Source organism: Harpia harpyja, chromosome 19, assembly GCF_026419915.1.
Source record: "Harpia harpyja isolate bHarHar1 chromosome 19, bHarHar1 primary haplotype, whole genome shotgun sequence".
NCBI lineage: Eukaryota > Metazoa > Chordata > Aves > Accipitriformes > Accipitridae > Harpia > Harpia harpyja.
This window is the reverse complement of record NC_068958.1, coordinates 12,384,199-12,397,802: the sequence shown is the minus strand read 5'-3', so window position 1 is coordinate 12,397,802 and position 13,604 is coordinate 12,384,199. Positions and strand designations below refer to the sequence as shown.

At 61.5% G+C, this 13,604-nt stretch overlaps 1 protein-coding gene across 2 annotated transcripts; it reads right to left on the bottom strand.

Annotated features, from left to right (window-relative positions):
• Positions 1-280: 280 nt before the first annotated feature.
• Positions 281-5,506, bottom strand: RNF208 (ring finger protein 208). Of its 2 annotated transcripts, XM_052815714.1 has the most exons (3): positions 4,702-5,506; positions 3,029-3,274; positions 281-2,929 (listed from the first exon to the last, which is right to left on the bottom strand). In XM_052815714.1, the coding sequence occupies exon 3, from the start codon at positions 2,576-2,578 to the stop codon at positions 1,781-1,783; it is 798 nt and encodes a 265-aa protein (XP_052671674.1). In that variant the 5' UTR covers positions 2,579-2,929; positions 3,029-3,274; positions 4,702-5,506; the 3' UTR covers positions 281-1,780. The 2 variants fall into 2 exon arrangements, with proteins under 2 accessions (XP_052671674.1, XP_052671673.1); XM_052815713.1 differs by lacking the exon at positions 4,702-5,506 and adding an exon at positions 4,280-4,407 and having other exon boundaries at positions 281-3,274.
• Positions 5,507-13,604: the final 8,098 nt, after the last annotated feature.

Below are 13,604 nucleotides of genomic sequence, written 5' to 3'. Positions count from 1 at the left end.
TCAGTGTGGCTGGGGACCGCTTGCCAAGGTGGGCAGGGTACCCCACGGTGCCCAGCCATGTGCAGTGGGACCAGGGACTGGGCAAGGAGGGGGCACGACCATGTCAGAGCCGAGAGCTAGGGCAGAGGAGGAGGTGTCAGTCCAGGGGAAAGCCCTTCCTCTGGGTATCTCCCCCGCAACCTGCCCCACAGACCAAGCAGGGCCAGGTCGCAGCATCCCGGCTGGTGTGCAGCCCCATTCCTGCCCGCAGCGACGCGCTCCCCGAGACGCCGGCTCACTGTTCGTTCCAATATAATCTTTATTGGGGAGACTGATGGGGGTTAGAACAAGGCCGGGTATAAAACATGATCATCGTCACAACCAGCAGCGGGAGGCATTGGCAGAGCAACACAGAAACGGTATTGGCCCCCGTTCTCCACCGGCAGCGGGGTGGTACCCGGGGCTGTGCCGTTGGCATCGCCTGCTCCCTCAGGATGGGGGGGGGGGGGCAGTTCTGCCCCTCTCCCTGGATGGATGCTGGGCTTCGGCAGCGCCGGGGGCTGCTCCTTCCTCCAGGGTGCGGGGCTCTGCGGGGCCCCTCTGGCTTACCCGGCCCCAGTGCCCTGGGACCGGGCAGCATGTGCCCCTCGTGCCGTGGCCGTGCTGGGTTGTGGTGCTCAGCACTGCGGGAGCACCCGCAAATTATGGCTTTTTCTTTATTTTTTTAGGGTTTTTTTTTTGCTTTTTTGGCAGCAAACTTACCACTCCAGGTGCCCTGGAGAAAGCAAGACTGTGCACAGGGGGCTGCCTCTCTGCCAGCCCCTCCGCACAGGGGTCAGAGCAGAGGTGCTGCTCCAGGGGAGGGACCGTGGGCAGGAGCCAGACCTCTGCCCCCCCTGCCCAGCCAAATCCGCTCGCTGGAGCCAGCAATTTGGGGTACCGGACCCCACGCCGCCCCCCTGGGCATCTCACGGGGCATCGGTGTGGGGCCCCAGCCGGAGCGGCAGAGAATGGGCACAGCTCAATGCCTTTGTGAACACATAGCGGCCTGGGACGGGGCGGCCGGGGACGGACAGGGAAAAACAAGAATCCTCCAAAATGAGGATAAAGTGGAGCTTTCCTCAAGGGCCTGCGGAGGAAATGGGCCGCGTGTCTGCTCACAACCGAGGGGCCGGTGCGGCGGCTTGGCGTGACTAAATCAACTCGGGCGCACGGCAGCTTGGCCACTGAGATGAAAGCTTTGGCAAATAACTTACAGAGAAGGGGCGGGGGGCAGCCGGGGACCTGTCCTCGCTTCCCATGCCAGGCGGGTGACCCAGCATGACACCGTGCACCTCCAGGGCTCCTTGTGCCATTGCTGGTGGCCACAGGGCGATGCGGAAGGTGTCGCTCTGGTCGGGACCCAGAGTCCACTCGTGGGAGCCACTGGGAGAGAGAAGGGAGAAGGCGCCCAGGGAAGGAGCATGGCAAGATGCTCAATGCACAGTGGGGGCACCCGCTGCAGGACTGGGGGGAGCCAGGGCCCCTGGATGCGCTGGTAGACGTGCTCCCCATCCCAGCGTCCCTCTCCCTGGGCACCACTGGGGTGTAGGGGGCTGCCGCCAGGTCCCAGCATCCCCATCGCCCCCCACGAGTGCTGGCAAGGTCACCGGTCCCACGTCCTTGGCCATGGCGAGCATCAGAGCATCCCTGGGCTGTGCCACTGGCAAGGAAGGGACTGGGGACCGGCCACGGCACTGCGCCATCCTCTCCCACCCGCCGGCCGCCCTGCTGCCAGGAGGTGCGGGCAGGGGTGCGGGGCTCACATGATGGTGCAGGAGGACAGCGGGTTTCGGATGTGGCAGGTGCAGGCAGCCCCACAGTACTGGCGAAAGGTCTGGTAGCAGCTGCGGTCGGTGTCACTGCTCCACTGGACGGGGTTGGCGGCCAGGGCCTCGGCCGGCAGTCTGTTGAGGATACTGGTGTTGACGGCCAGTGCCGCCAGCCCGTAGTCGGTGAAGAGGACGGTCTCCCGCTTGCAGGTGGGGCAGGAGATGAACTTGTACTTGGGGCAGGACTCGTAGAGGATCTGCAGGCACTCCTCGCACACTGAGTGCAGGCAGGAGAGGATGCGGGGCCGCTTGTTGGTGAAGTTGTACATGTGGCCACAGGTGGGGCACTCAAGGGGCTCACAGGGCGTTGAGGGGTGCAGCACATACTGGTTGACGATCACCTCGTCCGACGGCGGCTGCCGGTGGTAGCAGACCTCCGAGCTGCCCTTCCGCTGGCTCTGGTACCCACGCTCTCGCCGCGGCAGGGGGGGAGTCCGGGGCAGCGGCAGGGGGCCGGGGGTGGCATCCAAGGCGGGGATGTCCCCACACGCCTGGTTGACGATGATCTCGGACTCGGAGGGCCACGCGCGCTTGGCCACAAGGGGTGGCTCGCGGCGTGGGGCCGGCGCGTAGCGCGGCTGTGAGGCCTGCAGCTCTGAAAACTTCTCCGGGTGGATGATTTTCATCGCCTCCATTTTAATGATGACCTGTTGCCCTTTCAGACACGACATGAGTATCGTTTTCACATTACTGTCCACTGCTCTGGGGTCTCTGAGGGACGCCTGCATGAGGCTAAAACATGCCGGCAGCCTGCTGAGCTTTCAATCTCGGTCTGGCCGCGGAACAGGAGCACGGGGAGCAGCCGCTGGCGCGGGAGAGCATCCTGGGGAGACGGGGCAGTGCCAGCGGGCCCCGCACCCCTCTTCTCCAGCCAGCCCCGAGGGTGCTGGGCGCAAGGCTGGGACGGGCAGGGGAAGGCAGGGCTCACAGCAGCATCCTGCCTGCCTTGGAGGATGCTTTTGGGCGGGCGATCAAAGCGTCAGCTCCCCGCAGAGCCTCACCGGGATGTTAACGTGACATTGGCCGTCACTTGGCAGCCCCCCGCTTCGTCTTCACTGGCTCTTCCCGTGCTGGATCAGCTGCAGTCGGGAATGGTAAATTGGGGATCGTAGCACCGGGTGCTGCCCAGGGCAGGTGAGTACAGGGGGGGTCTCTCAGGAACCGATGGTAGCCCCCACCTCCACCTGGCCTTTATTCCTGTTTACGCGCCGTGGGATCCTCGTGGCACTGAAGAATGTGTTTGCAAATTCCTTTGCTCTGACTTCCCGGCTCTCCCACTTGCCGTCACTGGCAGCTCCCGCGGGGCAGGGGTTCAGGGACCATCCCGTGCCAGAGGGCAGCTCACCTTAGCTGGTGCCGGGGCTGCCACGTGCCTTGTATCCTCCGTCCCCAGCACCTCTGTCCCCAGCTCAGCTTCGTGCTTGCTGGAAATGAAAAGCAAGAGGGGGTTGGATCCAAGGCTCTTCACGGATCTACTGGCTGCCAGCACTCCCTCGGGATGTGTGCCCGCCTGCATCCCAGCAATTTGGCAATTGAGCCCTGCAGGTCCTGTCCATCCACCCGCGTGTTTGGGCCAGAGGAAGTGGGAGCAGGCAGGTATTTCCCCCCAGGCATCTCCTCAGTGGTCCCGAGCGAGCGTGGGGTCCTGGGTCCCCCCTGTGCCCTGGGGGTTGAGAGGGCAGGTCCCCCTGCGCCCCACTGGGATGCAGGGCCCCTCCCGGGCAGGGCTCCCCCACCGACCTGCCTCTGCTTAGGGTTTTCTCTCACGTTTAGCCACTCCTCTGCTCAGCGGATCTATTTTTACCTCCATCGCTTGCTCCTGATCTGTCCCTGCTATTATCCCTCCCTCCAGCTTCCTCTCCCCCTTCCCAGCTCCCTGCCGGTGTCCTGGGGCTGCTGGAGAGGCCAGGCCATGTTTGGGGGCAAGAGATGGGGGCCAGGTAGCCAGCCCGTGGCCATTTTCTCCCTCAGCAGCCCCAGCGACAGCCTGTCTCTCCTCCGAGAAGGGCGAAGGCGCTCTCCTCCATCACACTGCAAATCCTGTTAGAGGGATGCCTGCTCCTGCCGAGCCCTGCCAGGCCTGACGGAGGGGGCCCGAGGGGGCCATCTGGTTGCAGCAGCAGCCCTTGAGGATGGCTAGAGGCCATGGACGGGGTTCAGCCCTGGATGCCTGAGAGCCGTGGGAGGCTGGATCCCTGCCCGACATCAGTGGGGGTGTCGCCGGGGGCCATGCCCTGGTGGCACTGGGGTCCTGCAAGCGTCCTGCAAGCATCCTGCGATGCCTGCCCTGGGGAGGGAGGCCTCGCATCCTGCATCCCCCATCATGGGCCCACATCCTGAACCCCGCAAGCAGCATATGTCCCCCCCACTCCAGCGCACAGCAGCAGCCCCAGGGGCTCTCTGCCCGCAGGTCTCACGCAGACACTCACCCACAGCATACCGACAGGCACGGCCATCCGTGCGGCCAGGCAGCCACCGCGCACAGCCACCACGTTTCCACGTTCACGCCGTCACACCCCTTGATGCACAGCCTTGGCGCAGCACCCTGCCGTACCCCGCATCCCCACCACCCCTAGGGCGACACAGCCCTCCCCAGCACACCCCCCCCCCCGACACACAGCACCCACTCCTCGACGACCTCCCACCGCAATCCCCAGCCCCATGCGCCCCTGCCCCACGCCGCGCTGGCTCGCTCGCAGCCCAGCGGTGCGCACACACACACCCGCACACCCACCCACCCACGCGCACACCCCCACCGCCACCCCCCCACACGTCCTCACCCCCGCAGGGTGATGCCCCCCGGGCAGCCCGGCCGTGAGGACGGTCGGTGCCGGTCGGTGCCGGTCGTTACCTGCGTTGGCCCGCCGTGCCTCGGACGGGGGATCCCGGTGCGGCCGCGTCCCCGATTTAGCCTCCAGAGCCCCGCTCCGTCCCCGGGAAAGGTTCGGAGGCCCGAGCGGCTAAAGGTTATCTGAAAGGCAGAGGGATGCGGGCGCTGCCCGGACGGAGGGCCGGCTCCCCGAGGATGCTGCCGGGTCTCCGCCGCCTCTCCCGGCCGGGCCGTGGCTCCCGCTCCCGCTTCCCACGGCCCCGCCGCCCGCTCCGGCAGCTTCCCCGCCGGCGCGGGGAGGGCACCGGGCACAAAGGCAGGGCTGGCGGCGCCGGGCTCCCGCCGGGCTCCTCTGGCTCCGGATGCTCCGCGGGGACCAGCGGCCGGGGGGGAGGCGGCAGGTAGCGCCGCAGCCGCCGCCGGGGAGGCACCTTCCGCCCGCCCCGCGGCTCCGCTCTCCCTCCGCCGGCTCCCCCGCCGCCTCCTCCGGCCGCGGAGCCCCCGCTCCGCGCCGGGCTGATGCAACACTCCCCGGCCGACAGCGCAGGCTGCCTGCCTTGGGGGGGCGGGGGGGGCTGCAGCTGGGGCACCCCCCTTTTCCCCCCCCGTCCGGCAGGTGCAGGCAGGCAGGCAGGCGGGCTCCGTCCCCGCTGTCCCGCGGGGCTCGGCGGGCGCGGGCGCTGCCTGCGCGCTCCCGCTCCGCTGCCGCCCGGCGCCCGCAGTGCCGCCGCAGTGGTGCAGCCGGCTCACATTTCTCTCGCTCAGCAGCGCCGGGGCCCGCCGGCCGCAGAGCCCGACGCCCCGCACACACACACGCACACGCACACGCACACGCACACCCCCCCCGCCCCGCACAGACCCCCCCGCCCGCCCGCCGCCCCGCCGGGCCCTGCCCCGCCGCCGCCGCCGCCCCGCTGCGGCTCCGCTCCCTTCCTGCCCCGGCCCGCCGCGGCCCCGCTCCTTCTCCAACACCCCCCGCCCCCGCCACTACCGCCGGCCGGGTCCCTGCGAGGTGTTTCGGAGGGGCCTGCAGTGACTCAGCATCCGCCGCTGGAAATGGCTCGGCGGCGCGGGCTGGGGACAGGGGGATGCTGCTCCGGGGGCAGCGATTTTGGGTCCAGCATCAGGGAGCGTGTGGCAGAGAGGAGAAGGGCCCCTGCCAGCAGCCCCCGCACCTTTCGGGGCTGGGGAAAGGCTGTAACACCGGTAATGTCCCCCCACTGCCGAATCAGAGCCACGCACCCCACCGTGTCCCAGGGGACGCCTGGACCCCCCACTGCCAGGCCTGACCCCGACCCACAGCCACCCCTGCGGGAGCAGAGCAGAGCCCCCCTCCCCCCCCCCCGGAGGTCAAAACCTGACTGAGCGTCCCAGTCCCTGCTGAGCTCTAGGGAGGGGGGGGAGAAGGCCACAGGGTCTCACTGTCCCTGGGGGATTTGGTGGGCTCAGCATGGTGTGCAGGGGGGTCACACCACCACTGGGTACCAGCAAGGCTGTCAGGTCCCTGGGGAGCACTGGGGAGCATTGTGCATTGCTGGGGTCCTGCTGTTTTGACCCCCTTTAGTGGCACAGACAGACATGAGCCTGTGGGCTGGGGACACCCCACATTGTGCCCTGGGAGGATGACTCCTGGCCTGTACTTCCTGGTTCCCGCAGTGCCCTGGCAGATGTTAGGGGCTGGGCTGCCCTTTCGCCCTGCCATGGGAGCCTCCACTGTGGAGCGTCCACGGGCAGGCAGCCAAAATGTGGAGCCCCCCAACACCCCAGCTGCACTCGAACCCAGAGCTCACAGCCGACCCCTCCCCAGCGACCGTGACCCAGGCACACGAACACCTGAACCCAAAACCACTCCCTCCATCCCACCCTGGCTGGGGCAGGGTGCTGGTGGGGTCTCACTGGGCTCCTTTGGGTGCTGCTGAGGTTTCCATGCTCGTGTCACCCGCTGCCACCTTCGAGCTCTTTATACTCCTCAGCTGGGCCCAGGACTTTGCCTGGATTTTGATGCCTTTCCCCTGAAGGTTACCCTGCCCAGACCCTCTTGCTGGCCCTCCAGCCTTGCTGCAGCAAAGACCTGGCCACCGCTCACCCCTGTAACAAGGGGTCTGCGGAGGCCTGGAGCCACACTGTGAACGTACAGCCACATCGTGCTCGCGCCATCGCTGTCCCCGTCCCCTCCATCAGTGGGATGGACACAGAAACTGGAGCTCACGTATTTCACTGAACAGCTCTGCATTCCCACTGTCAGCCCAGAGGAAAGCTCAGCTCCATCAGGCATTATGAATCCCGTGATTATGATCCAACCATCCACACAATGATGCTAAAAATCTCACCCAGATGCCTGGCCTGGAGAAGATGACCAAACCCACCTGGTCCAGAGGGATCCCCCGCCACCCCAAGGGCTAAGCCACACTCCATCCTCGGGCTGGACTGACCTTAGAGTGTGGCTTCCCCATGGGGACCATGCAGCTTAACCCACCAGCTGCCTCTGCCTGGAAATCCATGCTCCCCTGTTGACAATGTTAGCAGTTGTATTTTTAATCTTCTAGTTTCTTGTTGGATAAGGGATTTTGTAACGACTTTGCCTCTAGTCCCTCTGAGTGTAATTCTTTGATCTACTCACCTGCTGAAATCAGTGTGAGGCTGCTGCTGTCTGGCACCCTAACAGTGCTAAACAGGGATTCCCTTAATCTTCCCCATCCTCTCTGTGTCAGTTTTTGCTTACTTTCCTGCTAATGCTTCTAGATGCAGATAGCAAGAACCGATATATTATGCTTGAACTCACAGAGCAAAGGAAATTGCAGGAAGTGAGTGAGCACGAGCCATTTTCTGTTATTAATTCATATGGCATCCCCATGCTGACCCAGCTACACAGTGTTATTACACTGCTATTCCGTGAGTTAAGCAACAGCTCTATTTAAAAATAATCATAAATTATATCAGGCATATTTTTTGCTGAACAAGAGTGTGTTTGTGCCAAGATGCTGGGGATCCTCGTGTTGCCCCAATGGAGCTGCTAGTCTCTGCTTCATGCGCTCAATGGACGTGGCACTGGATCCTCCCTATCCCAGCACAGCAGCACTTCTCAGCCTCTTCTCCACCTATTCAGGTACTTGTGAAGCAGTTTGCAGCCCAAGCCAAAGCCTGGCACTTCTTTTTCTCCTAGAGCTTGCATTAGGCTTGATGGGGTCCTTGGTGGCAAGTGCCACTGGTTAAGTCTTGTGCAAGAGGCTTTGGCCCCAAGTTTTTATCCCGACATGTGAGTGCTCAGTGAGGCTTGCAGAGCTCTCCCAGGCTTGCTTTTGGAGATGCAGAGTTTCCCTTTTCTCTGCTGAGTTGGTTCTCCAAGATCTCCGCTTTCCACCCCAAACCCCAAATAATCTCATCCTTCAAAGCCCAGACCCTTCGTCTCTGGCTGAGCCTGGGCAGCAGCCCTCTCAAGTACCATCCCTACCAAATCCCAGCCCCTGTGGCCAGCTCTAACATTCGCCTTTGGGTCTGGCCATACCCTTACTCCTGGGTTTAACACCTAACTTTGTCACATATACCTATATGTTGCATTATCTTTCACAAAAATCTATTGTATCGTGTGTTACCATAATTGTACATCTTTATGCTGCGTGTGGATATTCTCAGCACGTCTTCCAAGCTGTGGTGATGTGATACAGCATGCTTTTTTGGGTTTTAAAGTCAGCACTGATTTATTTTACCATTTTGTGAGACTTTTCCAGCAGGCCAAGCATGCCCTGCATTCGGAGGGAGCTCCTTAGCTCAAGCGTACCCGCCGTTCCCCGTGTCCTGCTTCCAGCTCTACTTGGACAGACATGCAGGAGTGGCTTTGCCAGCGGGTTCGCTTCGTGCCACCCAGATGAACAAAGTTTTGCTTTTTGTAATCAAGTGGTTACTTGTTGTAATCAAGTTAGTGTTCATCCTGCTGGGACCACCCTGTGTGCAACCACAGCTTATTTCTGCAAAACTCATTACTTTCCAATGTCACAAATGGATCATTTCTAAACCTTTGCTTTACAGATGCATTGACAGATGTAATGCTGCTGGCCAGTCTCTGCTGCAATTCTGCTGAGATGAACGGTGATGCCAGAAGATAATTTGACCCTAAATTTCTTCCTCATCTTCCTCATCATCTGCATCGGCCATCATCGGCTGCATGCATCATCCAGCTGCACACCCAGGATTTTATTGCCCTTCTGGATTTATAATGCCTGTGGAGAAAGACCCGTTCTAACAGGATGGCTCCTTCCTCGCTTGGTGCTGACCCTGCGCTGTGACGACATGTGTGTCTCCTTTCCACTCAACCCGAGTGAGCCAGCAGCTCTGGCTGTGCCAAGCCTTCCTGCCCCACATCCTGGATCCCATCTACAGCGTGCACACCTGGAACTGCGCTTTGCTGTCCATGCTTCTGGCAGCAGCACCTGGGGTGCTTTTGCAATGACTCATGCCACTTTTATTTACTGCTTGCTGCTCTCATTACAGAGTTTGTTTGACCAGGTCCTGCACACATCAACAGCTCTTTCCAAAATCCAGCCTGTTTCTTGCAATGATCTTGTTTTGTGCTGGTGAATCACTCATCACACAGATAATTCACCCACAAAAAATGAGCTCATCTTCAGCTTTCCAGAGAGCAGCTTTATCGGCCGGTCTGTAGTGGGCCAGGCACTGGCGCCAGTGCCTGCCCGGCTGCTCTGCGGTGCCGGAAGGACAACCCAGCCCGGCGTAGCTGGGAGAGATGCAGATGTGGTATCCATGCTCCACGTTAAGTCTTTTCATCCTCCATGCTCCATTGTGCCATGCTCCATCCCTCCGGGATTGTCTCTCCTTCCCAGGGTAGAGCATCAGGAGAAGGCACCCCAAGTGCCACAATCGCCACCCTCCCAGGCTGAGAGCCTCCAGGCCTGGCTGAGGTGGCATCAGCCCCCACAAGACCCCAGTGCAGACACCAACAGAAGAGGAAAGCAGGGCGGCTCTCACACCACGCATCTGCCATGCAGCTCCACCAAAACTATGGCAGAAGTTGTCTCCAGCTCCTGGGATGTGCAGCTTGCCCAGGCAGAGCAAACACCATTTTGAAGGAAGGATGCTATTAAAAAATCTGCCAAGAAACAAGCAGAATTGCTTGTTGTCAGCTGGTTGCTTAAGGATACAACCAGCTGCTGCAGAGCTGGTTGCTCTGGTTGCCATTTGAAGCAGCAGAAGTGTGTGGGTTGGTGGTGGTTAGGACCTGACCACTGATGCTCTTGCAGTACAGTCCTAACACATTGATGGGGGTTTGGCTGTGGTCGTTTCTAGGCTTGCAGCCCTCTACAGAGACTCCGCCATGAGAAAAATGGTGCTCAGAAGATCTGCAAAAGTGCTCTTCCACGTGATACCATACACAAACCTTGAGATTATGGGAATTATAAGCTCCACGGCATGACAGATCTACACACATGGTAGTATGGCCAGCTTGAAGGTTATGGATGTTCCTAAAGCCCCAACAGATCCCAAGGGGTATAATCATTATTTTTACTATTCTTTCAGTTTAGTGATTACTCCTACGGCCACTTCTGGAAGCCCTTGGTGTGAAGTGGGTGCCCACCCTGCTGGTGCCACACCGATGGCAGGAGGGCAGGGAGGAGGAGGAGGGATGCACGTGGGCTGGGGGGAGGTCAAGGCAGCAGGACCAGAGAGACCATCTCCTCTCTCCTCAGATGCAGTGACCTTCATTCCCCTCCCCACCAGCTCCCTGCCTGCAGACCTGGGGTTGCTCAGCTGCCAGAAGAGAAGACTCATGGAAAATTTATTGCTCTCCACAATTATCTCATGGGAGGAGGGAGAGAGGATGAGGATCAATAGCCACAAGCTAGGATGTGGTAAATTCCAGCTGTATTTCCCTATAGCTATGTAGGGAAAAGCTTTTTCACTTTGAGGGTCAAACACTGGACTGGGGTGCAGAGACGTGGTGGGATCTCCAGCCTTGGAGATGTTCAAAGCTGCCCTGCACGAGGTCCAGAGCAACATGCTGGCCGTGCTTTGAGGAGGGGGTTGGACTCAGCTATGGGAGTGGGACCAGCCACAGTCCCCGTGGGGCAAGTGGGGTCCCCCGCTCCCATCAGAGCCCCCTTCTTCATCTGCGGGCTGCAACTCTCCCAGCCCTGTGTGTGCACAGTCCCACAGACTCCCAAGGCAAGGAGGATTGTACGTCTTGCTGGTGACCCCACAGCACCGCAGTCACATCAGAAACTCACTCCTGGTCCTGCAGTGCTACCAGGGGCTGATGGGGAGATCTGGAGCTCCCTGGGGGCTGCTGGCTCAGGCAGGGGGTGACGACAAAGACCCAGAGCCGCATTTCAGGGGCAAGAGGGTGCAAGGAAAATCCATGTGCTTTAGAAAACACCTTGCACCCAAGCAAAATGGGACAAGGGATGGCCTAGAAATAGAAATGGCAGCTCTGCAGTAACCTTCCCCCTTCCCATCCAGCCCAGCTGATGCTGGGTTTAACAAAGCCCGAGGGATCTGAGGCTCACTAGAAACCAGAGCATGTACCAGAGCTGGGATACGGCTGCTGCTCCCAGCCCTCCTTGGCCAGGTTGGGCGGGTGCAGGGCTGGTGGAGCAGCTCTGGTGCCGGCGATGCTGGGGCTGAGGCAGACGCCTTGTAATTGTGGTGACATTTAACGTTTGCTTTGCTGGCTCCCTGGGAGAGCCTGGCGCTGCCTGCGCTTGTAACCTGACAGCGCTGCTCACCAGGATGCAGTGGCGAGACACAAACTGGGTCAGGGAGAAGGAGGCAGCACGGCGGCTGCGTGTGCCTTCGAGATGCCCGTCAGCAGCACAGTGGGGCAAGGTGGTCCTGGCATGGGTGAAGAGGTGCCCAAGCTCCTGCTCGTCCCTCCCGGGTGCTGCCTTGGCTGGGGGCACAGCTCCAAAGAGCAGCCCAGCACTGAACCAGCAATTTGATTTTGCAGCAGAATGCCAGCTTTTTCAGGAAAAATTCCCTGAATGAAGTGGATGGGACCCACCAAGCCCTGCCCGGCTTCCTGGCCGCTGCCACCCCTTGCTCTGAACACAGCCTCGCACACGAGGCCATGGCCGTGCTTGTGGGTGGTGGGATCCTGCCGTCCCAACCTGGCCGTCCCGGGGTTCCTGGCAGGACCTGGGGGCACAATGTGCTCCCCCATCCCTGCTCCCAGCAGCTGGCAACAGCCCCCAGGTCTCCTGCCATCCCTTCTGCTCAGCTTGGGCAACCGACGCTCTTATATGGAGCACCACGGTTGTATTTCTAGGTCAGCTGGGTGAATTTGAGTGTTGACCCAAGGCTTTTGTTTTCCCTGCATGCCTGTAACCCTCCTGGGGAGCTGTGTGGGTGCACGGCCGGGAGTTGCCCCAGCACAGCTCCTGCTCCGGCACAGCGGCAGCTTCCTGCGGCACAGCGGCTACCAGGTGCACGGGGGCCGCCGGAGCAGGTGTTCCTTCGCTGTGGTTTGTGCGCGGGGAGCTGAGACGGTGCTTGCTCTGAGCATGTGGCAGGGAGAGCTTCAGCTGGCGGAAGAGCGGTAGCCTGCAGACCTGGGGACGGGTGGTTGGGGGGAGGAGGCACGAGGAAACGCGAGAGCTGGTGAGATCCCCAGCATCACCTTGGGTGGAAGCTGGGAGCCTTGTAGAGCCAGCCCATGGCAGATGGTCCGAGGGAGGGGGCTGCATCCCGCGGGGCAGGGACAGTGTGCTGTACCAGGCACTGGGGAGGTTTCCCGGGGCTGACAGCATCATCTGGCCTTGGGGTTTCCATCGCCTGTCCTCCAAGGGCCTGGCCAATATATTTGGTGCCAGGAGCCGTCCTGGGATGCTACGGGAGGACCTCGTGGCCTGTCTTTCCCCACTGCTCCCTCCAGAGAGGACACACGGCCTGGTGCCTTGGCTGGAGGGGAAACCTGGGAACAAGGGGGTTGCCGCAGCCCGGTGCTCCCATGCAGGCTGCGGAGAAGCAAGTGGTCACACTGGAGCCAGCTCCATCCTCTGTGTGACATGGGAAGGTGAGGTCTTTCCATGTAATGGACACCAGTGCTCCATACTGGAAGGGGACCTGGCATACCCAGATTGCTGGGGGAGCCATCAGGGTGCCATCGAGGACTGTGCTGTGTCCCCAGGACAGGACAGGGGTAACCAGAAAGACTTGTACCACCGTGAGCCACGTCCTTGTCTGCTGGGGGCACGTGTGAGTTTGGGGGGGAAGGGAAGCTGGGCAGGGTGCTGAGCACCCACACAGCCCCCAGGATGCTCTGGAGCTGTCACGGTCCTATGGATGGGGAAGAAGGTGCAGTTTTGGGTGCAGGCTTGGGGATGAGGGCCGTCTCCCAGCAAGGCAGAAGGGGTCTCTGGGGAGCCCCCCATCTGCCAGGGCTCACCCAGGCCCTGGCTTTCTGCAGGACCCTCATCTACGCACAGGGGTTTGGGGCCAGCAGAGCTGCAGAGGAGGCTCTCCACCAGCGCAGGGGCTGCCTGCCCGGCGGCTGCCCACGTGCCAGCGCAGAGCTGCCAGGCTGCGCGAGCCCGGCGCTCGCATCCCTCGGCAGCATGACAGACACAAATGGGAGCAGACAGGCCGGCTCGAGCGGTAAAGATCAAACCCCGGGAGCCCGGGGCTGCTGTCAGTGCAAGATGGGGTGCTCGGAGCCATCCCGGGAGTGGCAGCCCCATTGCTCGCCCTGCCTGGTGATGCCCCTGGTAAAGTGCTGTGTCCCCACATGGCTGCAGCGTGGTGCTGCTGGCAGAGCATGGGCAGGAGCCTGCCGGGGGGGCTGCTCACGCTGCTTCCACGCTGCAGTGATCACCGTGGCAGGGGCTGGCCATGGCTCAGGACCATGCCATGGGGAGAGGATACGGGGTGTTGCCTGCCCTGGATTTCAGATCCGGGGGGGGATGTACAAGCCACTG